We start from the raw sequence: 27733 nt of genomic DNA, 5'->3' as shown, positions 1-27733 counted from the left end.
TTTGTCCCCAATGGACAAATGAAATTACTGTTGCGAAAATACAATACATCAATATGACAATGGCATATACAGATCAAACACAATTGTGTTTTGTGTCATACATGTCAAGTGAATGCAATTGTATGCATCAACATTTTTTAACTCAAGTAACTTATGGGATGTTTATTTGGGGAGGTTTGCTGTCGTTGCGACAGCCTCAGACCTTGGACCAGGGACATATGGTGTCAGTGTTGGCTTGTGTGTGTTACCTGGGGCGACCCAGTGGGCCAAACAAGACATCCACAGAGCATGTCATTAGCATTCATAATGGCTTCCCCTCCTTCGGGCAGCCTAGCCCAAAGTACCAGACCAGACGACAAATCCCAGCCCTGCTTTCCCTATCCTACCCTACCCTTGCTTAGCCGCCGGCTACTGACCAAACTGGCAGCAGACCTAATTGAAAAACAGGAAGAAGGCTATTATTCAGTCAAGTGAGGAAAAACCATGGGAGATGTCTTGTTAGTTCCTCCTCTCGTGTACTCACACACACTTACACAGTTTTTATATAGTAAACAACATGATTTTGAAGACTCAAATCGCTTCCTTTGTGCGCTTCCCTTGGGCGCTTCCCTCATACGTACTGTTTGGTCAGTTGCAATCCCCCTGACTGTAATTGCAGCTTTGCTTTACCAAACTGATACGAATTCACATTCCCGAATTCTTCTAGACAAGGGTTTGGTCGAGTGTGTGTGTCTGTGTGAACAGAAATGGACTGTCACAGAATATCAAGTGAAGATTTCCAGTGTAATAGATTCAGCGACAATATCTCCCGCTGCCCGCCACCTGTTCTTCCAGAAAAGCGTTGTGTCACTACACACCGACTCGGCTCGTTTGCCGGCTCTCCTCCTCGCCCACATCCCAGCCACTCTCCTCAATAACAAACACGTCAGGAAGACGCCCCGTATCCCCCCCTAGACAAAGGACACCATGCAAACTCAGTTGTTGTTTGCTACAGCCGGCTGCATGACACGGGCTGACGCTCATTTTCATTTAACGAGACTAACTCCCCCGGTTCCTCTCTGACGGGATTGAATTTAGTGGGAGTTTGGAGGAGGTGGACGTCCAGAGTTTGCGTCATCCTCGCCTGGCTCACCCGACTGACAGTGATGAAGTGCCTCGGCAGGGATGGTCTGACTCCCCGGTGAAAAATGAAGCCATTAGTTGTGCAGGACCGGTGCTGGCCAGAGAAGGCTTCCGGCCTCTCAGAGAGAGACTAGAGGCTTCTCTCCGTGTACCAGAGCAGACTGGACAGCACTATTATATCTGTATCCATCAGACCGCAGCGAGGCCAGCACTTGTGTACCACGCGAGGTTTGATTTCCAAAACTGTTGGGACAGCATTCAAACTCCAAAGTCTACAGTACGTGGTACAGGCCTGGGTTTGTGTGTGCAAACTTTGGTTCATTAAAGCACTGCATGAATTTAGACGTGGGATTGCAACAAACAAATTCAATATACAGTTCTGTGATCCTCACCATTCCATCAGAATGTTCTAGTTCCCCAGTGTTCTGCTCTGGTTCCTGCTTGTATGTTTGACCTTGGCGTCCAGGCAGGATAGGAGCTTGCTCAGTGGATGGGTCAGCTCCCTCCCCCCGGTCCCGGAATGTGCCGGTCTGTTGGGGCATGAGGGCAGGCCTCTAGTGCCGTGTTGTGTGGTGATGCATGTCGACATGCGCCTGCCATCCTAAAGAACCCATATGTGTACAACTTGCTGCTCAGTTTGGAGAGAAACCCTGCTGCCTGTCTGGAGATGTAAGGATCAAAGTAAAACAGCTCACTTCTCTGGGATGTGCACCGAGGCTGCGGCTAGCACTACCTTGTGGTGAGGGGTCCCAGGAGCTGAGCACATCACATCGGGAGAACTGGCCCAGTGCCTTAGAGGGATGTCAGCTTGGATGTTCTGCTGACAGAGCCAAACTAACCAAGAACTAACACAACCCTCTTGTCTCCCATGAGCTAGTCTAGTGTTCATTCATGTTTATGTAATGTTAGAACTTTTTCAGACACCTTTTCCTGTTAAAGCCCTGGTTAGGTAACGTGTCTCTCTCTCCCCTCTGTCTCCACAGAGCTCTGTGGCCATGTACGATGGGGCGAGGTTGCCTTCCCCCCAGGACAGTGCCAACGGTGTTCCCCAGCCTGCAGGGCCCGTGGCAGGGCCAGGGCCGGGCCCAGGGGCCGTGGCCGACGGGTCAGCATCGGTGCCCGCTGTGCGTCCCAAGGTGGAAGAGGCGGAGCCTGAGGAGGAAGAGGAGGAGCCTCTCCCAGAGCCAGTCCTGGTGAAGAAGGCCCACAGAGAGATCCTGGACCACGAGAGGAAGAGGAGAGTGGAGCTCAAGTGTATGGAGCTGCAGGAGATGATGGAGGAGCAGGGGTGAGTGGGAAGAGGTGGCTCCTGGGTAAAAATAGTTTTTAGAACACTGCGGCGTCTGAATCAGCAGAACACCCTGTCCGCATGGGACATAAAGAAGAGTCTGCTGCTGGAAAGCGTACGGCTCCGGTCGAGGTCATTTGTACTCTCCGATGAGGATCTCAGCACAGCACATTTACACTCTGGGCTTTTCAAAAGTAAACAAAAATGCTAACTGCCTCCAGGAATGACTGCCAGATCCAGAGCCTGTGAGAGTTAGTGAAGGACATCCAGCAGCATCCCTTGTTAACATGCCCTTTCCTCAGGCGCTAATTGAGGTAGAGCTAGGGGCTGCCGCTACACTGCGTTACACGCGCCCACCGAGGATTGGTGTGGTGACTGGCATCTCCTCTAATCTTCCTAGCGGCAAGACACGTCTGATGTGTCCAGCCTGGACGCACGCTCAGCCACATGGCTCAACCAGGCTCCAGGAGTCCCTACAGGCTAGCTAGCTGTGATGCTAACTACTAAGCAGCCGGGTGACCTTGTGTTGGTTTTGCGTAAACAGTGTGTCTTCTGGGTCTAGGTCTGAACGTGAAGGTCAGTCACGCCAGTCAGTACGGTATCCAGATTAGCTCTGATCTGAGAGGGGCTTTGATTTGACTGGATGTTATGACATTCAGATCAAATAGCAAGTTGAGATTTTGTAATATGAGTAGAGGTTTTAATGATGCCCATTTTTTGTTCCACATTCATACCCAGTTTCTCTTCTTCATGAAACCGTAGTGGCGACGGTGATTAGCAGTATGCTCACTTTAAACGGATGTCTCCAAAGAGCAGAGTGTATAACACTGGGGGCATTTGAATCAATGAAGATGCAAATCCGGGCAGATGGGTGATCCTCATTCTATCCTAGGCTCTCGCTAAGTGATCTTTCATCTTATCCTAAAATCACGAATACATCATCCAGGGCTGCCCATGGCTCAGAAGCAGACATTGAAACGCTTTTCTGTCATCTGATATACTGTTTTGTCATATGTTCTTTGATGAACTCTTTATTTCATTTTCCAGTTAGCGGTAGTGTCTGCTTGAAAAGGCACGTTCGACAGTCCCGCAGCAAAACAGTGTTTGTGTAACCCAAGACTGTTCGTTTCTGAAGAAAACACTAACTGCACAGGGCTTACCAGCTGTGCTTCATTGTGTAGGCTCGTTCAAGCTGTCGCTCGGAAGGGAAACACAGAGAATAGCTCGGGTAACGCGACACTGACATCTCACGCCAGCTGCTCTGCTGTCAGGCTTAGCTGAGTAGTGTGCGTGGAGCAGGGTGAGGCAGGGGTGAGGTGGGGGTGAGGCGAGGGTGAGGCAGGGTGAGGCGAGGGTGAGGCAGGGGTGAGGCGAGGTGAGGCAGGGGTGAGGCGAGGCCTAACCAGGACGTGATCATTGAAACCATCTGAATTTTTGGACAATTTGGAGGGAGACGAGAGCCATCGGTATGGCGTCCATCGAGATCTTACTGATCCTCCAGACGTGTTGGCTGGATCGTCTGATCTCACCCGGCCTCTGTCTCCACACTGGCCCCTGACCACCACCCACCCCCATCTTAACCACCCACCCCCATCTTAACCACCCACCCCCATCTTAACCACCCACCCCATCCTAGCTAACCTCCCCCATCCTAGACACCCACCCCATCCTAGACACCCACCCCATCCTAGACACCCACCCCATCCTAGCTAACCTCCCCCATCCTAGACACACCTATGAAGCGATCCCTGGCTTCTAGGGGCGCGTGGGGCAGGGGATGGTGTAGTAAGTGTGGTTGGCGTCTTTCTGGCATCATTGTATTTGTCTCTGTCTAGAACTCTCCTTGCCCCCCCCCCCCCCCATCTCCCTTCCCCTACACTATCTTCCATTTTCATTCTGCTGGTGAGGAAGCAGGTTGGAGGGCGGAGGAGGGGGGCGACTGCAGGGTAATGGCAGCGTGTGCCAGATTGATGTGGCTGATAGTGGAGCTGCTGGATGTCAGGATGAGAGGGGGGGGGGGAGGAGCACTGCCATCTGTCAGGGCCTTCTCCTCTCCCCTCTGCCCTTCCCTCCTCTCCTCTCCTCTGTCTCCTCCCTCCCCCCCCCCCCCCTCCCCTCCTCTCCTCTAATCTCTTCCCTCCCCCCCTCTTCTCTCCCATACTCTGACCCCCGTCCTCCTCTCCGCTTGTCTCCTACCCTCCCATCGCAGTCCCCTGGCTTCCTCTGGCAATGAACTCTCTAATTGCCCCTGGTTAGAGTAATGCAAAGGAGCCATATGTCTAAGGAAGAGTCCCAGTGAGAGCTTGGAGACTGCTTAATGAGGACGGGGAGACACTGACTGATAGACACCGTTTAATCACGACTCACTAATGTGTGGAGACTAGTTACAACTTGAAGAAGGGAGAGCATTTAGTGGGATAAATGTATGAGTTCTCTGTAAAAATATGAGTCCTGCTTTTGGAACTGTTCTCCAAATGCAATAACAAACTGGTTTCCCTGTGAAGGAGATAGAACAAGTGGGATAAAAGGATACAGACATGGATAGAAAGGGATTGGAGAGTTAGGTATTAGGGACAATTAAAATGGTGGCTGGAGACTGTTATCTGTTGTGGATTTAAGCCTGCCGCCCCCCCTCCAGCAACACACACACACACATCCTCGCACACACACACAAACCTTCCCCATAAGGATCTGCCTCTCTCAAGGACATGGCTGGAGATTAGGACAGGTTGGACGCCAGCCTTCCTTCACAACCCCTCCAGCAGTTTGCTTCCTCCCTCCATCCCCCCACAAGCCTTGATCCCTCCCCCCCCCCACCACCACCACCGCCTCTCCTCCCCCACTATTCCTCCATCCCTACATCCTGGTCGCTAAAACCAGGGATTAATGCTCTGTCCTTTGTGATAGCCTCTCCCTGTGATCCAATTAGAGGAGCTCTGCAATTAAAGACGTGTGCACATGAAGCTGACTGAGGCCTGGCCTCCCCCATCCTGGCCTCCTCCATCCTGGCCTCCCCCATCTTGGCCTCCCCCATCCTGGCCTCCCCCATCCTGGCCTCTTTCATCCTGGCCTCCCCCATCCTGGCCTCCCCCATCTTGGCCTCCCCCATCCTGGCCTCCTCCATCTTGTCCTCCCCCATCCTGGCCTCCCCCATCCTGGCCTCCCCCATCCTGGCCTCCTCCATCCTAGCCTCCTCCATCCTGGCCTCTTTCATCCTGGCCTCCTCCATCCTGGCCTCCCCCATCCTGGCCTCTTTCATCCTGGCCTCCTCCATCCTGGCCTCCCCCATCCTGGCCTCCCCCATCCTGGCCTTCTCCATCCTGGCCTCCTCCATCCTAGCCTCCTCCATCCTGGCCTCCTCCATCCTGGCCTCCTCCATCCTGGCCTCCCCCATCCTGGCCTCCCCCATCCTGGCCTCCCCCATCCTGGCCTCCTCCATCCTGGCCTCCCCCATCTTGGCCTCCTCCATCCTGGCCTCCTCCATCCTAGCCTCCTCCATCCTAGCCTCCTCCATCCTGGCCTCCTCCATCCTAGCCCCTGCTCCAGGCCCCTCCTCTATCATGTCCAGTTAGGGAGGATGGGGTTGCCACCGATGGTTCATACTTTGGAATGCAAGCCTGGTTGGCGAAGCCAGCGTGCAGCCAATCAGTGGCCAGCATGAGGCCCAGAGTGATCCCAACACTTCAGGGGCCTCCCAACAGGACGTGTCCAAGGCTACTTCCTGCTGATGAGTCATAGGGAAATTGCCTGTGGATAAGCAAACAATGTCTAGACTGTCATCTTTAAATGGATGGATGTCCAATATAGGCTCCAGTGAGAATCAGCTTTAAGTGTAACTACAAGCCTGTTAGTGTAGAACTAGATATTACAGTAATATCCATGACTGAAGCTCAGCCTGTGCTGCCTTTACACTGGTCCAACCAGATCTCTGTTTTCAATTTGTGTTTGTAATAATTGAGCCCTAATGAGCATCTGCATGATTACAACCCCTGGGGCACAGAGCTGCCCAGTCTCAACCTCTTAATGAGCATTCTTCACACACACACACACACACACACTTACACATGCACACACACACATACACACTTACACATGCACACACACACATACATGCACACACACACATACACACATACACATGCACACACACACATACATACACACATGCACATACACACACACTTATTTACTCCCTCACTTTCTCACTCACTCACTTGAGAAGTCGCTCTCTCACTCAGTGAGTGTCGCCGTAGCTCAGACTATTTCCTGCATAGCGATCGGAGGTGGGGACTGATCTTTCCGTAAGGAGCGTGGAGAAGAGTGTGTTGGCCTCAGAGGAATGAGAGATAGCTGTTGTTTACGGAGAGGATGCTTTGGCTGGGGCCCAACAGCCATAGGCTTACGTGCACACAATGACACCTAGTCAATATGTGCTCAGGCATACATGAAGCTTCGTCAGAGCAGGGGAGATGAATTAGCTAAAGCCTAATGTTGGGTTCTGTATGGTTCTCCTGACATACACGTGAGCCAGCTCACAGTCATGTACTGACGCCCTGTGGGAGATTTAGTTGACGTTTCATCATGAAACTTCTCAAAGACCTGATAGTCCTGTCAAGTAGCCTATATCAAATAGAAGTTACCTATTTTGGTTGCCTGAAATGGATGTGAGGAGAAAGACTATTGGATAAGGGCTGAGATAGGAGAAAGACTATTGGATAAGGGCTGAGATAGGAGAAAGACTATTGGATAAGGGCTGAGATAGGAGAAAGACTATTGGATAAGGGCTGAGATAGGAGAAGGACCAGGATAGAAACATGGGAGGGCCGGTCCACACAGAGGAGTGCCTCGTTGAGGAAACAATACTGAGGGCGGCTGTTGTGGACTGAGAGGATGGGGTCTTGAGAAGAGCGTTCTCCTGAATCACCCTGTTTCCAGGCTCTGCTTTGTGCTGGAATCAATACTGGCTGCTATGGGAGTGACTTACCAGGCTGGGTAATCTGGGAATGGGAGAAGAAGAAAAAAGAAGCCTTTCAGATAGAATGACGCCCATATTCATTCCGGCCTTTCGGCCCTACTCAGTCAATCTGCTAGTGTCGATTCCCTCCCAACGTAATCTCCAAATCAAATCAAATCAAATCAAATTTATTTGTATAGCCCTTTTTACAAGCAAGCATGTCACAGAGGGCTTCACATGCGCCCATAGAACTGCCCCTCAACCAACCTAAACCCTCAAGGAAGACAAGGAAAAACTCCCAGAAAAACTCCCACCGGGAGAAAAAATGGAAGAAACCTTGGGAGGAGCAATTCAGAGAGGGATCCCCTCCTCCAGAGACGGCTGGTAAGAGAGAGGAGCAGAACACAAGCTAAACATAGTCATACAGTGTCAATGGGTTTTGAAACACCAAAATCCATTGTTCGGCTTTATAGACGTTGGATGGGACCGGGAAACTCGCTGTTGGCCGTCATGGAGACTGGATTCCGGGTGACGACCTGGTTCAGCGTTGGCAGACCGACGACCAAGCAGGTCCTGACAGCTCAAACCCCCCACACCACAGGGAATGTGTGGGGGGGGGACAGAGAGGAGAGCAGGGATTAGAGAATGCCAGGAGCAGCTAACAGTTACAGTCAAAATAGAATGAGATCCCCACCGGTCAAGTGTGGACTAGTGCAGCAATTTAACAGAGCAAAAAGGGTATTTGATGCAGCCCCACACACCAAAACAACGACGGCCCCCCTCAGTTGGAACATGAAATCTGTTCCAGGGGAAAGAACTGTAGTGTGGTTTGCACGGTTAAGATTAGCAATACTTAGTTTATAATAAAGTATAGTCGTTCTTGGGGGCACCACCTCTGATTCGTGAAAGGGACAGAGGAAACCTTGTTTAATAATATTGAATAATAGCACTCGTAATAATCAGTCTAATCTTAAGTAGGGAATTCTATGAAAGTAGAGCAGATCATATAACGTGAGAGATACGCGAGTATTATACACAATGATTTATTTAAGAGAATGTAATTATAGTGAACACATACCAGATAAGTTATGGGTTAGTTGGGCTAAAGCAGTACAGTAGGCCTAAATTCTAATGAGAGCGCACTGGCACAATGGCTGCGTAGAGCGCGTGTGGAGGGGGAGGGGAGAGAGAGAGTGAGGAAGAGGTACAGAGGAAGAGGCTTCTATAGTAACAATGGACGATCAATAGCAACTGATCTAACGATGGTCAAGTTAAATCATTTGTAAAATACAATCAAACATCGACAATTCAATCACAACATGCCAATATGTCACAAGTAAGAAATATTGCAAATCGCAGTTACTTTTGTCGGTTTGAAGAACGGAGTCAATGGTTCGTTATATCCAACGAATAGGAAACGGAATCTCTCGTCAAAGTTCCGGGCGCAAAGTGAAGGTGCAGGTTATGAGGTAAAGGTTAGGGAGTGACGCGTTCACCCCAAGTTAATCCTACGAACAAGCGGGGGTGATTGTAAGTTCGGCGATTTTATACTCCAAAGAACAGGGGGTCATCCATGTGAAGGTGACCTCTCTCATTGGTCAGTTACTTCCACCTGGGCGTCGTCTTGAGATCTGCCCAGAGGTGTGAAGTGGCTGATAGTTTAAATTCCATTATCTCAAATGTCCATGAAATGCTTAAACTTCAGAATAGAGCAATACAACGTTCATAACTGGTTTTGTTAGTATGATACAATTATTTTGATATCAAGATTGACTGATTTAACTATATCTGAAGGGGAGTTATAATCAAACATCAATTAAACACGTTCTAGGTAAATGAGAAAACACACATTATAACACATCGACTACTGTCATTGAATTAGTGTCCATGAGCCATGTAGTCCTTGAGAAATATGTTTGTAACTCCACGAAAGAAAGTTCTCCCTTATACTCCATTGTCTGATACTGTGTGACCATGTGGTCTCTGTTCCTGACCCCATGCTGGGTCAGGCTTTGAAGCATCTTCTGGGAGATAAGGACAAAAGGGAAGGAACCCTTCCCCCTTTTCGGGGGTAGGGGAAAGGTGTGGATGGTACCAAGCTTTGTCTGTTGACTCTCTGCTACAGAACTCTAAAGTAGGTTATACTTATACGAATAAGGATGAAAACAGCCAGTCCCCCGTTGTCTCCAACTAGTAATAAAAACTATAACAGTAACAATATACAGCAACGGAACTATAATAATAATAATACTAACAATATACAGTAACAGGTTTACTTTATTTGTAACATCTAGCTGGGCAATGTGAACATAAGCTATAATTAAAATTTAAAAGTTACATGTGATACACACATAGGCAAGCACACATCCCAGGTTTACATATAAAGTACACACATACTTCCCTTTAACAATCATAGAATTGACTAAACAAGAACGTTTTTAATCTAGTTTTAAATGTCGAGACAGTATCAGCTTCCTTAATTGAGATGGGTAATTTGTTCCAAAGAAGAGGTGCTCTATATGAGAACGCCCTACCTCCAGCAGTTTTTTTCTTAACTTTGGGTATTACCAGATAGCCGGCATTTTGAGATCTCCACTGGTCTCGAGGAACACAAGCAGCCAATAGGGGGCAGGACATGTGACCTGCTCATGCTCCACCCTGTGGGAGACAGAGAGCGGGTGGCACTGCGGGAAATTAGGGCTCATTCTCTGTCTTTCCAACTCCATCCAAGTAGGCCAGGTTTCTCCCTGTTCATCCCCCTAAACAGTGTGTGACTTGATATTATTTATGCAATTAGAATGCATTGATTGAAATTGCTCTCCACTTGAGAGCTGAACTATTTCTCCATGCAGCTCTGTGGGTGTATTAATTTGTTCTCCAAAATAGAATTTCTTTTTTTTTTCCTCTCTCTCCTTTTTCTCTCCTTTTTTTCTTTTTTCTTCACCCAAAGCCATTTAATCGTTTCCCCCCAAAAGCCATTCAATCTCACTAACTACATTCACATTGCTCTGACACTAAGCCTATTGCTCTGGTATCGATTAGTTGTGTGTCCCAGGTGCGGACCACGCTACCTGGGAACCCAGGGATTGGACGAGGCTCCTAAGAGCCCACCTCCAATCAATGGCTATCAAACGAAGGATGGTTTTCGAGTCCGAGCTATTTATTTCCCAGGGTCCTTTGCTAATGGAGGGCATCTCTCAGTGTCCAGGGTAGTCTAATTACTTCAATCAGGTGTTTTAATAGAGGGGATTTGTCACGGCTGGGGTGGCAGCGAGTACTTGTCGGATTCATGTCCCTCTCTGTCCCTCTCTACTCACTCTACATGCTAACGAAGACTGTCCCTTTTTACACACACACACACACACACACACACACACACACACACACCGACAGACATTCTTACACTCTACTCTCTATTTAACATGATTTCCTCCACACCTCCACACTCTTGTTTACGATTGAATACAGTGCTACATTTCTCCAGCTGCACAGAGCTGCATTAAGAACGGTGAGTGCAGAGCACACCAGGACGCCGATCGTGCAGGACATTGACCTATACCCCACAGAGCAGCGCTGATGAAATGTTGAGATCAAAGACGCAAGTCTGGTTGTGTTTCATAACAGCCTCTGGTAAGACACTCAATACGTGACAGTTTACGCCGAGTGATTTTGGGGGTTGGCATAGATTTTCTTCTTTCTTTCGTAAAACTTTTGAACACATTCTAAAGAAATGCTCTGTCATCTTGCCGATACGGGGAGCCCTTTTTTGATGAGTGGTAAAACAACATTGGGTCCTGTCCAGCAGTCAGATCCTGGAGTTTGTGCAGCTGCTGTAAGGGAGGCTCCAAGGGGGACCAGATAAAGCTCAGGGTTGTTGCTAAACCCCAGCCATTACATGCTCTACTGAGTACACACCCCCACACCCTGCTCAGCCTCATCTCCTCAGACCATCACGCTGGCTAGCCCAGCCCATGAGAACCGGGGTCCTTGCTGTTTCACTGCAGGCTTGGCTGAGCCTCAGAACCAAGGGGAGAAGCTGGCGCAGTGAGGTGAGGAGGAGGAGGAGGAGGAGGAGGAGGAGGAGGAGGAGGAGGAGGAGACAGGCCCTCCGTGGAGTGTTCAGTCAGCAGCAGCCCTCCAGCTTGGGGCTGGGACCCTTCATCTATGTCTTTGCTTAACCGTCAGCTGACAGCGTGTGTCTGGCATCTCGGCCATCATCAACACAGTGGAGCGTGCAGCCTCCGGCCTCTGGCCTCCAGCCTCCGGCCAGACGTTTGTCTGGTCAGAGGAGCATGGGGCCACCATGAGCATCTATTCCGAGGCTCTCCTCTCTCTCTCAGCTCAGACACTAGCACCACAGTCAGATGAGCATCGAGAGCGCATCAGAGCAGACAGACCAAAGCCCCTCATCGTGACACGCCTATACAGCAGCACCCAGCGACCCTCTGCTGATGGCTCCCCCCCCCCCCCCCCCCCCCCCCCCCCCCCGCATGGGAAGCCCATGAATAGAGAGTGAGGTGAGTGTGTCTGGCCTCCGTTGGGCTGTGTTGATAGCTGCTGGGCTGGGGGGGATTGCTCTACGCCAGGGAGAGAGCGGTCTGGTCACACTGGGCTGCCACACACACACTCCCTAATCTCATTTCCTCCACCATCGACCTGGTACCCGCCGGCCTGGCTGTGTGGAAGGGAATGGAGCCGATCCCCGCTTTCATCTCCAAAGGCAGATTGCTATTTTCTGAAATGAATTACTGATTAATTAATGTCCTGGTTTCTGGAATAGGTGCCATGACCAATTAACAAAAAGAAAGAGAAAGAGAGAGAAAGAGAGAGAAAGAGAGAGAGTCCTTGTGGCTTTTGAGGAAAGTGTTCCAGCACCTACCAGTGGACAGCTCCTCCAGCGTGTGTGTGGTGTGTGTGTGTGTGTTTAGCTCAATCGGGGCTAAATAAGCAACGGGTGTTGTTAAGTGCTCATAAGAGGAAGCTTGTTACATTAGAAAAAATTGGTATACTTAGAATTGGAACGTTTATGTATTGCATTAGATTAACACAGTATTTTTCCTCTCACACTCTCACAGTCACATTTAACCTTCTCACATTTTCCCTGCACAAAACACGTCTCGTGCTGGCCAAAGCACTTTATTTAACAAGATAGTTCCAGTTTCAGTGCAGAAACTGTCAGCCAGGCGGTGTTATATTCTGCCCCTGGCGGTACTCTCACAGCTGTCGAGGCCTCTCTCTGGTCCTGTCCTCTGACTCAGCCCTCACGGCACAGAGAGGAAGGCACAGAGAGGAAGGCACAGCCACTCCAGTCGCCTCATTATCATACAGCCCGCGTCACTGTCCACCTTGGTCCGACTCCAGTGGCAGATGAGCTGCGTTCGCCTCAGCGAGTGCTGATGAGGCTGTGGCAGGCGTGCTGAAATGGACTGCAGAGACAGCTCAGTAGCACACCTCTCAAGGAGACGAGAGCACATTTGACAGAGTAGGAGCTCTTAGAAATCAGATTTGCCTCCATCAACCTTTTAGAGCGTTCTATCTCATCTTGAGGTGCCTTCTGCCTGGCTGGCTGGCTGGCTGGCTGCCTGCTCAGACAGACTGTGTGTATTCTGGCTTTGCTCCAACAGCAGGAACCTGTCAGCAAGTCACAGATCCAGAACCGTCCAATTTGGGGTTGCTGGGTTGGTTGAGAATGTTTATGTGCGTTCGTTTTGCTGTCATGAGAAACCCCAGGTTGTGTGTCTGTCGTCCGTCCCCCCCCTCCTCCTGAATCTGCTGCTGGCTCATGAATACATTTACGATGTGTGTTCCCATTTGCAGATTGAAACTCTAGGGGGAGTGGGCCTCCAGTAGGTTCTATCTGACACGATGTTGCCCCCCCAGGATCCCCCAGCCGTCCATGTGAGTCAGGTTATCACAGCGGGCAGGAAGGGGCCTGGTCCTGGGCCTCTGCAGGGCTGCTTCTCCCCGCTGTGGAACGAGACATGACACCCAGATGGAGCCCGGAGGGGGGGCGGTCGAGGTCTGGTCCACGGCCGGTCATCTGAACTTGCCTCATCACGTTTCAGCGAATATATGCAGAGGTGACAGTCCCTCAACCCTGCGGCAGGACCCTGGTCTGCCCGCCTCACACCCGGGTCACGGTACAGCCGTGTTTACGTGTCAGGGTTTTTTTTTCCCCGCCGTTTATTTTCTGTTTGGAGATGACACGGGTCGTACGCCGGCGCACGTCTGTTATGACAGATGATGATTAGCTGTTGCTGTGCTGATAGAGGACGCGCGTGATGGATCAGTTGTCTGGCCGTGACTGCTGCAACACACAGCTGAGCTGTGTTCGCCATGCACCGCTGCTTCGTGTGTGTGTGTCTGCCATGTCTTTATTAGCTCCCCTGTTTAACCTTTGTGATAGAGAGCGATCTATCATTCATGCCCTGTACGAACCTGGGAGCGCGCAGCCTTCACTGCGCTGTTAAGGAAACCAACCTCGGGGGTTATTCATAACAGTGCGTGTGTGCTAGTGTGTGTTTGCATGTGCCTGAGTGTGTGCGCGTGATATTTGGTGGCTGACTTCCGGTGTGTCCTGTGTTCCTGCGCTGTAGGTACTTGGAGGAGGAGATCAGACAGAAGGTGAGCACCTTCAGACAGATGCTGATGGAGAAGGAAGGAGTGATCACCAGAGAGGGCTCTCACACACGCCCACCGTAAGTCGTCGTCCGTCCGTCCCCCCCCCCCCCCACACACACACACACACACAACCACCATTTCATACCTGAACCATTTTGAGTGCCTCTCCTGCAGCCCTATCTCTTCCTGATTGTTCCGTAGCATGGTCGCCTGCTCTAATGGAGCTGTGCGCTGGATAGATGAGATGAGAGAAGATAGGCAAGGGAGTGTCAAACACAGCACTGAGGAGGTGTGTTTGCATACTAAGCCAGTCCTGTGTGTGTGTCTGTCTGTGTGTGTGTGTGAATGTGTGTGTGTGTGTATTTATGTACATGTATGGGTGTGTGTATGTGGGTGTGTGAGAGGGAGTTAGTCAGCACGTTGTGACCTATCAGATCAGGGCCTGGGTTGTCTGGGAGCTAATGATGTCTAATGACTGTGAGTCTGCCCGTCACACAGGCCTGACTAATGACTCGAGCTGCTAGTCAGCCATCACCTGACATTCATACTGTGTGCACGCACCCCTGCAGTGATAGGGGGTGGGGGAGGGAAGGAAGGAGGAGGCAGCGAGGAAATAGCAAGAGAATGGTGTCAAATTCATGAAAGTGATAGATAAACCCCAGCTTGAGTCACTCATTCACCGCCGGCCTGCCATATTGCTGCCGGGAAAGAGAAAGGAAGAGGAGAGAGATAGCAAGCTGTCTTTCTGTGGGCCTTCTGTGAAAGGTATCTCTCTCGGAGGTGATTTGGGGCCAGTGCATTTGGCATGGATGGAATCTATCCTCTGCATTCAAGCTGATGTGGAAAGCCTTGGTGTGGAAAATTGAGGAGGGTTGCAATTTGCACAGAGTTGCTCCCCTGAGACAAGTTTTGTGCTCTCTCTTTCTCCCTCTCTCTTTCTCCCTCTCTCTTTCTCCCTCTCCCTTTCTCCCTCTCTCTCTCTCCCTCTCTCTCTCTCCCTCTCTCTTTCTCCCTCTCTCTCTCCCTCTCTCTTTCTCCCTCTCGCTTTCTCCCTCTCTCTTTCTCCCTCTCTCTTTCTCCCCGTCTCTCCCTCTCTCCTCTCGCTCTCCCTCTCTCGTTCTCCCTTTCTCTGCCTCCATCCCTTGAGCTTGCTCTCTGTCTCTGACACACACAGGCACACAGACACACACACACACAGGGAATGTTGGGCCTGTCAGGTTAGCAGATGACTGAATATCTTGGTGCCAGGGCATTGGGACAGTCATCATTTCTCGGCTCGCGTTCACGAATCTGAAGCTACCACGGAACCTTCCCCAGGGTTGTTTCCATGGGGATGGTGGACTCGCAAATGTTGCAGGCACTCGCCTTTTCTTCCCTCCTCCGTCAGACACATCCTCCCCAAAGTCTCCCTCGACCAGCGGCCATCGCAGCGAAAAGTACAGCTCGTTAATAAAACCAACCGGAGGAGTCCGACGACAGATTTTTTCTGCATCGCAAGCGAGAAGCGGCCCCTGCATGAGCTGCAGCTCTTGCCTGTAGCGGCTCCGCACGGACCTGCACGTTAGCTGAGGGAACGGCGCTGGGCCATTGATTCTCCCCGGAGTGGATGAGCGCAGCGACAGGAAAGTCGGTGCGTAAGGCCTTTCGGAGCCACCCGAGCTGAAAGGCCTTCTCCGCTTCGATCGCAGCCGGATCGATGGGAACACTGGCCCAGGGTCTGCCCACGCACCCTGGAGCCTCCCACACAACACACGGCCTGCCCCTGTGACTGGCAAACAATAGGCGGACAAACACTGTTATTTTCTTTGGAAGTCTAATAAGCATCGCTATATATCATGGTGAGGGATTTGTATAGAGCTAATACTCCTCTGAGTCACTTCCTACTGCTTCCAATTGATGTTTTTTTCCGACGGCCCCTAACGAAAACAAGGACTCTTAAAGTAGCTGTCCTCACAGCACCCTCCTCCGGCAACCAGGGCGTGGACGGACCAGGTGGGGCTGGAGACGAGGGGGTGGGGGTTGGAGGGGCAGCTCTGCTGTGCCGGCCCTGAGGAGGACCACAGCTCCCCGGTCCATCACTGCCAGAGCCTGGAGCCCAGGACGGCTCATTAGACGCGGGGACACTCAGTCATCCGGCCTGGAGAGACCTCCACCTGATCACGCTCAGCTGTCCTGTCTGGGTCCACCTCTCCTAGTGGGGCCCTGGGGCATTCAGGCCTCACCCTGGGGGTCAGCGGGCAAGGCCTGAGACTGTTGGCATGGACGCATTTGTCCATTTGTCCTGTTTGCGTGAGAGGTGAGACATTTGCTAGTCATCTGCTGCCTGATGCAACGCAACTGGAGAGATGGAAACAGCCCGTTCCCTCTCAGCCATTGGCAGAGTTTCTAAATTCATAAATGTCAAGTGTGATCATCCCAAATGTCTCTCTCTCTCTAATACTCTACTGTGCTGTTGTTATAGCTCACTTCAGATCTCCTCAAATGATTTCAGGCTTGAAAATGAGCTTGTCTCTATCGAAATGAGACCGGCTGACGTGTGTATGCGTGTGTGTCCGTTTGCTTATGGGCCCTCGGAATGTGCGGAATGCCGTTATTTGTTTTGTTATTTGGCAAACCTGCTGTGCCTAGTGGTGCTCAGCTAATTAAGAGCCCTGCTGGCTGTCTCTGCCAAACAAACAAGGGGATACAACAACCCCCTTCTCGCTCTTTGCTGTTCACCCTTACCAATCACACACGCGCACACGGGTCATTTCGCTCCCAATCCTCACCTTCTCTGACCCCGATGCAGCAGAAATGTAGCATCTATGCTTCCAGGCCACGTGGTACAGTTAGCATGGTTAGCTGATGAACTCTAGACTAATGGACTTATTTAAAACCCTTTTTTTTTTTAAGCATGTGTAGGAGCCATCGGAGCGTTAGCATGATACCTGGTTGGGGGCCGATGCAGGCAACTCTCCCAGTAATAATCCTGTTCCTGGGGCTGTTGTAGAGATGAGGGGATAATCACAGAGCGTGTGTGAGGATGGGGGGATTACGGAGGATTGGACCGTCATCTGTACGTGTGTTTGCGTGTGGGAGAGAAAGAGAAAGAAATGGTGATTGCATGAAATGTTGCAGCTGGCTGAAATGACCGTTTTGGCACAGGAGCTGGAAGCTGGGTCTACTCTGTGTTCAGGCTGTTACAGCACCGGACGATCTATCTGCAGATTAGGCCCTCTATGCAAACACGTGCACACTCTTATCATTTTTGTTATTGTTATTGGCCGTGTCTGACCTCAGTGTTTGTTGTCATCAGGGTGGCTCAGCTGCCGTACGGTGAGCATGGTGATGGCCAGGTGGAAGACCCTGCCCCTGGTGGATGGCTACCAGGAAGACTATAGGGACTACTATGACAGAGACTCTGTCAGTCACAGCGACTACAGGTGACAAGTAGACACACACAGACACACACACACCTGCACAGACACACATGAATGTACAGACAGACAGACAGAGACAGACACACAGAAAGACACACAGACAGACAGACAGACACACACACACACACACACACACATAGACAGAAACACAGACAGACAGACAGACACACACACAGACAGACAGACAGACACACAGACAGACACACAGACAGACAGACAGACAGACAGACAGACAGACAGACAGACAGACAGACAGACAGACAGACAGAAAGACACACAGACAGACACACAGACAGACACACACAGACAGACAGACACACACACAGACAGACAGACAGACAGACAGACAGACAGACAGACAGACAGACAGACAGACAGACAGACAGACAGACAGACACACAGACAGACAGACAGACAGACAGACAGACACACAGACACACAGACAGACAGACAGACAGACAGACAGACAGACAGACAGACAGACAGACAGACAGACACACTCCCCTCCCCCAGGCCTCATGTGTGTCAGTGATAGGGAGCAGGGCGGGAGGGCTGCCAGTAGAGGAGCTTACCTCTGAGCCCTCCAGAGAGGATGTAGTCCAGGCTGTCAGTGATAAAGCTCTGTGGCTCTGACACACACACACACAGTGACACACACAGTGACACACACAGTGACACACACACCCCGTGACACACACCCCGGAGGTTTGGAGAACCTTCCACCTTTCAAGTGGGAAATCAAATCTGGCTTCCCTTCACCCTCTTCATGTGCCCTTGTGATGTTTGATATATATGCAGATGAGACAGGCAGTCCACAGCTCCTCAGACATGCCTCCCTGGCTTCCAGAACTCTCCCTGTAGCATACACTCATTACTGCCAATGACATTACAAAACCAATAAACCAGGAATTCATCTTCTCGCTTTATCTGATAATTTTCAGAGGCATTTCTCTGAAAATCCAATGTATGCAAAGATTTCCAGAGATTGCCAAACACACACGCACACACACACACACACACACATATATATTACATACATACAGTACACGTATTTACGCTCAACGACTGAATCCTAAGGAATTGGAAGACCAATCCATAAACCCCTGCTAACCCTGTTGTGTATCTCTGACTCCCTCACTGCAGAACCCAAGAGGAAATCCAGCAGCTCTCCATCTCCTCGTCCCAAGAAGAGGAAGAAGAAGAAGTCTGGCCGGAGGAGGAGTCGGTCAGTACGGCTCATCCCTCCCTGTTCACTCACAGCCTCTCTGCTGGCAGACAGGGCTTGGGAAACAAATGTCAAGCCAGGAGAAAGTGGGGGAGTGATGGTTCACTCTGCTGAGATCTTCCCTCATCTCTTTGACAAGGGCAGCGAGAGAGCTAGAGAGAGAGAGAGAGAGATAGAGAGAAAGATAGAGAGAGAGAGAGAGAGGAGAGAGAGAGAGAGAGAGAGAGGGAGGGAGGGAGGGAGGGAGGGAGGGAGGGAGGGAGGGAGGGAGGAGAGAGAGAGAGAGAGGAGAGAGAGAGAGAAGAGGAGAGAGAGGAGAGGGAGAGAGAGGAGAGAGAGGAGAGGAGAGAAGAGAGAGAGAGAGAGGGGGAGAAAGAGAGAGGGGGGGAGAGAGAGAGAGAGAGGGGGAGAGAGAGGGAGAGGGGAGGGAGGGGTTCTGGAGGGAGCGTTTGAGGACAGGTCGAAGAACAAGGGAGGGGAAACTAGAGAGAAGAAAGCGACAGAGGTGAAATGAGTTTCAGAGTGAGAATGAGTTCCAGAATAGCCTACGGGGATGGAGTGTTGTGGAGAGGAACTTGGAACGAGTGTTGTGTTGAAGTAGAGTTTGTAACAGTGATCAAAAGCAGATTGCTACCACCCGATAGTCTTGCTGGAATATCACAGCGTAAATGTAAGAGGCGACGTTAACCGCAGCTTGCGGCGTCTTGAACGAAGCTCATCTGGGTTTGTTCGTCTGTCTCTCTGTCTGCTCCAGGTTTGACAGCTCTTCCCCCTCCCGCAGAGACAAGAAGAAGAAGAGCGGGAAGAAACACAAGCGAGACAGGTGTGTGTGTGTGTGTGTGTCATGCACCTTCACCCATAATCAAAGAATTCATTAATCTAACAGTCGTCCTCCAAATTAGAGGAGGTGAGGACGGCTCTGTCTGTGAGCAGAGGCACACACACATAGCCTCACATCCCTAGCCTCACATCCCTGGCCTCACACTCCTGGCCTCACACCCCTAGCCTCACACTCCTAGATTCACCACCCTCATCACTAAGCTCTCACACCGGTGCTGCAAATCCATTTCTCCACCGCCTTAAGTAGTACAGACACGAGACATTACAGTAAGTTGTTATTTCATGACACAAAACAGCACCTGGCTGTCCAGTGCATTATTCATGAGGCTATAGAGGGGCTGGCGAGGAGGACATTGCACAGGATTTTTGTTCCAGTTCTTTATTACGAATGATGACTTATGATACCCTACAGAAAGGCTGCTTCTGTTTTCCAGAGTTTTCCGATAATGTCATAATCACAGAGTCAGCACACCGGGAGGGGGGGGGGGGGGGGGGGGGGGGAGGTTCAGTCGGGAACAATTCTGCTACGCCCCTAGGGAGAACATAACGACAATGAGCAATTGTATACCACCCCCCCCCACCCCTCGTGCCTATCTCACACGAGGAATTAAACTCATTCGTCTAATAAGCAGGCCTGTATGTATGCAGCAAAACAAGAAAAATGAGCTCCTCCTGGAATTGCTGAGCATCGCTGCCCACCCTCCCCAAGCCCCCCTTGCTCTCCTCCTTACCAAGGCCCCCCTCCGCCTCCCTCCCTCCCAGCCCCTCTTCATCTCCCAACCTCTCCCCCTCCTTAGGATTCTCCAACAGGTCCTCTGCAATGCAGGTATTGTCTATTGATGAATAATGTATGGTACATGTAGAGCTGTGGCATCAGAGTCGCCTGGCCTCCTGTGATGCAGTCTGCCAGGACTCGGAGCTGGGGGAGGGCGTGTGTGTGCGCGGGAGTCATTGTCCTCAGAAACATTTTCAGTCCGTGTCCACTTGACTGGATCCATCCCAGACTCCTTTCAGGGCCCGGCTGTAATTATTGCTCGCTGGGGACTCCATATTGAGGCCCAGGTGCATCTCCTATAGGACTCAAACCCAGACCTGCACTTGCTTCCAGAGCAGCAGGAAGGGAAGGAAGGGGTTAACCAACAGCGGGCCTACCAGGGGAGAAGCTGTCTGAGAGTGGTTGGAAGGAAATAAATGAGTCGACCAGAACAAGGCTCCAAAGAGGCCCCGGAAGCTTCTCTCCTGTGGGCTGGTGGGTTTGTGGTGCCACAGCACTGTGTCCCAGCCCTGCCTTACCTTGACAGCTGTATTACTCTCCTTTTTTCACTGGGCCAAAGGAGAAAACATGACTTGTGTTGTTTTTCACGGTATTCTCCCTGTGGTACACGCTGTATCAAACGTCCACGCTAGTGTGGTGTTCTTTAACAGAAAAAGAGGGCAGAGAGGAAGGAGAGAAAGGCGGAAAAAAACGCTCTCGTCGGCTTCTCTGACTTTGACTAATCACCATGGCAACTGGAGTGTGCATGTATGAAGGACGATGAAGTGTCGAGCCGGTCACACCGGCGGATGTGCTCCCTGCCTCGTTAAGCTCGGGAGATGGTCGCGTTTGTGTTGCGGTCGGGGGGCGTGCCGCGTGGTCCTGTTCCCGGGGTGTCGTCGCCGAGCGCTTGTGTGTGTGTGTGTTAACTGAGGTCCGTCCATGTCTCTATAGGTCTGCTTCTGGCTCCAGAAGAAAGAGGAGACACAGGTGAGTGGTCGACCCTGCACACCCACAGCCAACACCTCTCCCCACAGTGCAGCGTTTAAAACAACCATCCAACAAAACAAGCAGATAGACCTCCCTTTACCCACTAACCTCCCAGTCCAGTTTCGGACACATTCACTGGGCTCTATGTTCACTTGGCGCCCGCTGCATCGCGTGAAGACGTGAATCATGTCTCTTTTTCAGATCGGGCAGCCCGAAGAACAAACATAAAAACAAGAACAAGCAGAGAAAGCGGTAAGGCTTCCTCGACGAGGCGTCTTCCACCCCGCAGCACCTGCAGCTCACTGGCTACAGCTCACTAGCTGCTGCTCACTGGCTACAGCTCACTAGCTGCTACTCACTGGCTACAGCTCACTAGCTGCTACTCACTGGCTACAGCTCACTAGCTGCAGCTCACTGGCTACAGCTCACTAGCTGCTACTCACTGGCTACAGCTCACTAGCTGCTGCTCACTGGCTACAGCTCACTAGCTGCTACTCACTGGCTACAGCTCACTAGCTGCTGCTCACTGGCTACAGCTCACTAGCTGCTGCTCACTGGCTACAGCTCACTAGCTGCTGCTCACTGGCTACAGCTCACTAGCTGCTGCTCACTGGCTACAGCTCACTAGCTGCTGCTCACTGGCTACAGCTCACTAGCTGCTACTCACTGGCTACAGCTCACTAGCTGCTGCTCACTGGCTACAGCTCACTAGCTGCTGCTCACTGGCTACAGCTCACTAGCTGCTGCTCACTGGCTACAGCTCACTAGCTGCTGCTCACTGGCTACAGCTCACTAGCTGCTGCTCACTGGCTACAGCTCACTAGCTGCTGCTCACTGGCTACAGCTCACTAGCTGCTACTCACTGGCTACAGCTCACTAGCTGCTGCTCACTGGCTACAGCTCACTAGCTGCTGCTCACTGGCTACAGCTCACTAGCTGCTGCTCACTGGCTACAGCTCACTAGCTGCTGCTCACTGGCTACAGCTCACTAGCTGCTGCTCACTGGCTACAGCTCACTAGCTGGGCCCCCTGCTGACTCGCTGGCATTCCCATGTTCATGTAGGATTCTGTGGTCGGAAGCAAACCTCTTTCCAATCTCTTCTTGTAGACTGTATTAGCATATTCATGATCTGGAGAGGGTATTAGGATGGGTGGAGAAGGGTTGAGCAGAGCTTGTTCTCTAATACGGGAGTGTTGTTCTCTGGTTCATAGAGTGAAGTTGTATTAGAGATTCAGCAACAGCGTGTGACTGAAATCTAAAGGATCCCTGGCAGAGGGCTGGCTTGTCATTCCCTTCAGCAGGTGTTGTCTTTAAGACAAACTGAATGACTTGGAGTGTCTCTAGAGAGCAGGCATGGACCATGCAACCCAACATGGGATCAACAACGTGTGTGTGTGTGTGTACATGCAATTCTATTGTGGCCAATTGAACTGCATGTGATTGTCTCTATTGTGTGTGTGTGCGTGTGCCTGTGTGTGTGTGTGTGTCTGTGCGTGCATGCGTGGGTCCCCCCGGTGTGTGTGTGTGTGTGTGCGTGCATCCCTGTGTGTGCCTGTGTGTGTGCCTGTGTGTGCCTGTGTGTGTGTGTGTGTGTGTGCCTGTTTGTGCCTGTGTGTGTGCCTGTGTGTGCCTGTGTGTGCCTGTGTGTGCCTGTGTGTGCCTGTGTGTGTGTGTGTGTGTGTGTGCCTGTGTGTGTGTGTGTGTGGCCCCCAGGTCCCCTGCAGACTCCCCCAGCAGGAGGTCCCAGCGTAGAGGCAGCTGCTGCAGCTCCCGCAGCGCATCCCTCTCCTCCACGGGGAGCCCCTCCAAGTCCCCCGCCAGGTACACACACACACACGCACCCCATCCCCTGTGTCACACACACACACACACCACACCCCATCCCCTGTGTCACACACACACACCCCAGCTCCCCTCAGTTTGTATCAAGGCTGCCACACACACACCCAGACACACACGTTCAGAGTTCAGCCTTTGCGCCGAGCCTCAGCAATGTTTACTGCAATCATGGCAGACAGCCGTGGTGTTGCACTGCATGTACTTCTGACTGGAACAGAACACCTTCTGGGATGACTGTCGCTCTCCGTCTGGAGTCATTTCTGTTCTGAAGGTCCACATCGTTACTCAGTTTGGGAGTCTGGGGGGTTTTTCAATCTCCCTGTAAGATGACTTGACGATAGCTCTGAGGCCTGGCCTCAAGGGGGCAGTATTGTAGCTCTGGTAGTGACTGCTGTCTGTCTGTCTGTCTGTCTGTCTGTCTGTCTGTCTGTCCCTCCAGGACTCCATACTCCAAGCACAAGACAGAGGTCCACAAAGCCTCCAGCCCGTCCCCGTCCCCCGGCCCCGACGGCCCCGTCACGTGGCACAACGGGCACCACGGCGAACGCAGCCGCAACGGCAAGGCCGGCAGGCTCAACCCCGCCGAGGGCGACAAAGGGCAAGATGTATGTAGCCTTCTCTGATCCGCCCCTCCACCTCCCCTCTCCCCCCCCCTACCCACCCTGCACTCAAATGGTCTCTTCCACACTGTCTCCTCCAATTAACCTGAGTTTACTCCCTCCTCCCTCTGTGTCGGTTGAAATGACCTCTCTTTCTTTTGCTTTGGTCCTAAGAGAAGATGTCTTCCTGTAGTCCTTCCTTGTTTGCAGGGTAGCTTCTGTTACTGTGTATACATGCGCCTCTCGCTGCCGCTTGTTTCTGGTCTTCTTTGACACCTCCATGTTGACGTTACGTTCAGGAGTAGGAGGGTTGAGTAGGGAGGCGGGATAGGAGGCGCGCGAGACATTTCTGTCAGACGAACCCCTTGGAGAGCCACGAGAACGTTCCAGGATCCGTTCATCTTTGACCCGACGGAACATTTGCATTCAGGGTGAACACCTGAGTTCTGGGGTTTAGACGCTCCGGCACCCAGAGGGTCTTCATGAAGAAGAACCATGCTGAAGCAGACTCCTGCAGAGATAGAGACCATGAAAACCTGAATTATTTTAACCAGGGAATTAATACATAACCTACGTATCCCGCTCTAGTGCTCCTTAAATTAACTTAAAAAGGCAGATTTTCACACAACACCCCATTAGCGTACCTGTTTCAACAGCGATACCTGTTAGATTATGCTCTATTAGTGAGAAGAACTTATTAGAGACCAACTTTTGATCATACTTCTGAAAGATTGCCATCAATAATGAGACAGTCAAGCTCATCTATCCAATTACCTGATATTTAAGGAACCATTTTGCATTGAGCAACCTTGCTATAGCTACATCTATGCTGTAGATATCTAAGGCTGCAGGTAGGCTTCAGGATAATGCCCTACATCGACATTGCTGTATGAGAAGGCGTCTTCATGTTGTTTTTGGTTGGTGATGTAACTGTGTCTGGAGGTGAATTTAACATGACGAGGTTCTAGCTTCATGTGTTTCTCTAGTGTTAAAGTAGACAGTAATGCCATTGGTTTATGTGTGTTGAGACAAAGAAAATGTATAGCTACATTGGTACAGTAGAGATATGTATTACTAGTTACTCTTTATGTACACTGACCATCCCATGTTATGGCTCTGATCACCAAACTAACCCAATACTGATATTATGCTATGTCTCAAATGTGATCTCATTCCTTCCTAACGATCTCGTTTGGAACTGTTTTCCATGCTTTGACTCCTTTGAAACGGTAACACCCCTTCACCTGTATTGTGTCGGTCAGGGATGCAAGTGGCCTCAGAGGCTGACTGTGTTGTGTTTGAGATGCCTGGGAGGTGTGTGGAGAGCCAGCGTCGCTCCTCTAAATGCCTCGTTACAAGCGGGGAAACTGTCAGCCGGCTGGAAAACGCCGCTAACCAAAACAAAAGGCTTCATTTTAGAACCAAAGGCTAGCTGTAATGGTTTCGCTTTTTTTTCTTCTTCAAAAAGCGGGTTGCGCAGCCTCCAGAAGCGTTCTCCCCGGGGAATGATTTACCGATGCTATCTCCTCTAACTTCCTGCTCCAGTTTGCATGTGTTTATTTGAAGGCCTGTCTCACCTGCACTCTCTCTCTCCTCTTTCTTTCTCTCTGTCTCTCTCACGTTCTCTCTCTCTCTTTCTCTTATTCGCCCACTGCTTGTCTCATTCATTACTGTTTTCTTTTCTGCTTTCCAATCAATTTGAGTGGAATATTACCCATGAATAAATGCCCAAACCTTTCTGTCTCATTTATGTAAAAAGCACTCATATGCTTTGGAACGGGACCAAGTAGGTTAAATGGGTATGTGTAATAGTTTTTCTTGTCCATACAGTCTTTTCAAGCACATGTTCTGCTCAGTAATAGCTCCCTTCCCACCTCCAGAAGTGTCAAAGACCATCTGGTGTTGAGCGAGCCCCTTCTTCTTGCTTTACTGTTTACTGTGCCATGTTGACCTGCATGTTGCCTCTAGGTGGCAGTATCACCTCTGTCAGACTGCCCCTGATGTTGACCTATCTTTCTCTGCTCAGTCGAGTGGAGGCTGGCAAGGCGCTCTCCGGCGCCACTCCCGTCACCCAGCTGTGCACCTGACCGATTTGGGCCAATCGCGTGCTGGGGAGGCGAAAGGGGGAAAGGGATTGGCTCAAATTGGTCGATGGTTTTGACAGCAGTTCTCATGTGACATGGGCCACGAGACCGCTCCTGCCAGTGTCCACGGGGGACGTCTCCCATGCGAGGCTGACTCTACCTCAACCTCCCTGTCTGTTAGAGAGGAGGGAAGCAGGGGTTGTTGTACAGGAATACCGCACTGTAAACACAGATTAGACCAGTGACTCTACTGCGACCGGGGCTCTCTATCTTTTCTTCCACTCCTCTGTTTGTCTTCCCTCCGTTTCCCCTTCCTCGTTGATAGTCCTCTTTTTCATGACAAATAGACATCTGCAACCTCACTCCAAGGGAAGGGAATACCATGCCATGTTGACACAAAATAGGACAGCACATGACAATGTTGTAACATTGGTATTTTAAAGGGACCCAAGCCATTCAAACCTGTAGCGCCATTGTTAGTCTCTTCACCTGGGATTCTTGATTTCAACCCCTTTTATATTGGATTGACCAACCAGCCCCCAGGCTCCTTCTCTTCCCCTCATCTTTCACAAGCCTTTAGAATCAACCAAAACAAGGAAGTGGTATTGTTCTTTTCCTAGGAGAATATCTCGCCCCAAGGTGTGACTGGGGTCCCTTTTCAATGTGCTAGCTAGCTGTAGATCCCAGCAGTGACTTCCCCTCAGCCTCCCCACTGTCACTGCCCACCTGTCATCTGTGCTGTGTGTGACTCACATCTTGCCCTTCTCTGTCGTCCTGACATGCGCTCCTCCCTTCTTTATCATCTGCCAGCTCTGCATGCCCTCCCTCCACCTCTCCACCCCTGCCTCCAACTACTCTATCTGTATGACGGAAATCCTTTTAACACCATGATCTACTCTGCCCATCTCCCTGTCCCCTCCTCATGTTTGGTTCTAACCATGGCTGCATTTGTACAAGCGAAAAAGACAGCAAATCATGTAGATTTTAGCCCCATTTCTCTTTTTGATTCCGTTTGATTTTGATTTCCAGTGTTTGGTTTGTTCCATATTCTTTAGTTCCGTTGTGTTGGTTTGTTTCCTTCTCTCTAGTCTCTGGTCAAATACACAGCTCTGATTCTAAACGAGGTCATTGTCTTTTTCCCATTTCGCTGCGGAGAACATGCCTTTCTCCTGTTTTTCTTTCTTTTTTCCTTTGTTTTGTCGATATTGCATACGTGTCACTGATTGAAATGGAAGGTAGGTAACGCCCTGCCTACGCACGTGATCCTCCTGCAGACAAGAATGTGAGAAGCACCCTAGCTTGAGTCAATGTTTCTCTCTCTCTGTCATCGCTCTCCCAGGGACCTTCTAGCTCATTTGTTTAAGTTGATCAGTTCTACTTTTGCTTTTCCAAGTTTGAATTCCTTAGCATTATGGTTTTCTCTCTTTCTTCCCAAAACGACATACTGAAGTCCAGTATCCCTCTCTATCTCCAGGTCCATTCCTTTGTACACCGTTTTTGTTCCTGTTTCGATAGAATGCATTCCTGTTTGTCCGGCATCTCTCTGTCCGTTGGTGAATCCGTACATCCGTCTTATGATTTGATCATGTTAATTTCCTCGACGACTGTTTTTCTAACAACTGTCATTAGCATCAGTGGTTGTGTGTCTTTACGCTGCTTACTCAGCCTTGTATACGCTGGTGGAGAAGAGATGTTCTCAGTCGACGGTGTCTGCTTCAGCCGTACTGTACGCTGCTAGGCCCAGTCGACCGGAGCGGTCATGCCTGTCGTGAGAGCTCCCCGTGTTTGGATCCGTACACACACTGCTCTCTGTACTGGCAGAGCTCTCTGTAAATAACCGGCTGCTGGATATACAGAAACCTACAGGGACTCCACACAATATCCACACCCACACAAGACTCCACTCCACCAACACTGGGCTCTTTGGTTACAATTGCTGCTTGACTTTCTCAAGTGGCTGTGTGCTTCACTAGGAGGTCCAGCCCAGAATAAAGCCG

At 50.7% G+C, this 27733-nt stretch overlaps 1 protein-coding gene across 1 annotated transcript in view; it reads left to right on the top strand.

Annotated features, from left to right (window-relative positions):
- The window catches only part of srrm3 (serine/arginine repetitive matrix 3), a 52325-nt gene that overhangs the window by 20363 nt on the left and 4229 nt on the right, over positions 1-27733 (top strand). The window contains exons 2-11 of the mRNA XM_047020932.1: positions 2106-2410; positions 13961-14062; positions 17281-17363; positions 18203-18211; positions 18548-18629; positions 19384-19452; positions 21178-21213; positions 21415-21465; positions 22928-23035; positions 23493-23658. Of these exons, the coding sequence (XP_046876888.1) occupies positions 2118-2410; positions 13961-14062; positions 17281-17363; positions 18203-18211; positions 18548-18629; positions 19384-19452; positions 21178-21213; positions 21415-21465; positions 22928-23035; positions 23493-23658 (999 nt within the window). The 5' untranslated portion in view covers positions 2106-2117. The remainder of the gene's footprint in view (positions 1-2105; positions 2411-13960; positions 14063-17280; positions 17364-18202; positions 18212-18547; positions 18630-19383; positions 19453-21177; positions 21214-21414; positions 21466-22927; positions 23036-23492; positions 23659-27733) is intronic.

The sequence above is a fragment of the Hypomesus transpacificus genome, chromosome 5 (assembly GCF_021917145.1).
Source record: "Hypomesus transpacificus isolate Combined female chromosome 5, fHypTra1, whole genome shotgun sequence".
In the NCBI taxonomy this organism is placed as follows: domain Eukaryota; kingdom Metazoa; phylum Chordata; class Actinopteri; order Osmeriformes; family Osmeridae; genus Hypomesus; species Hypomesus transpacificus.
Note: the sequence above shows the minus strand (reverse complement) of the source record. Positions and strands in the feature narration are given on the sequence as shown.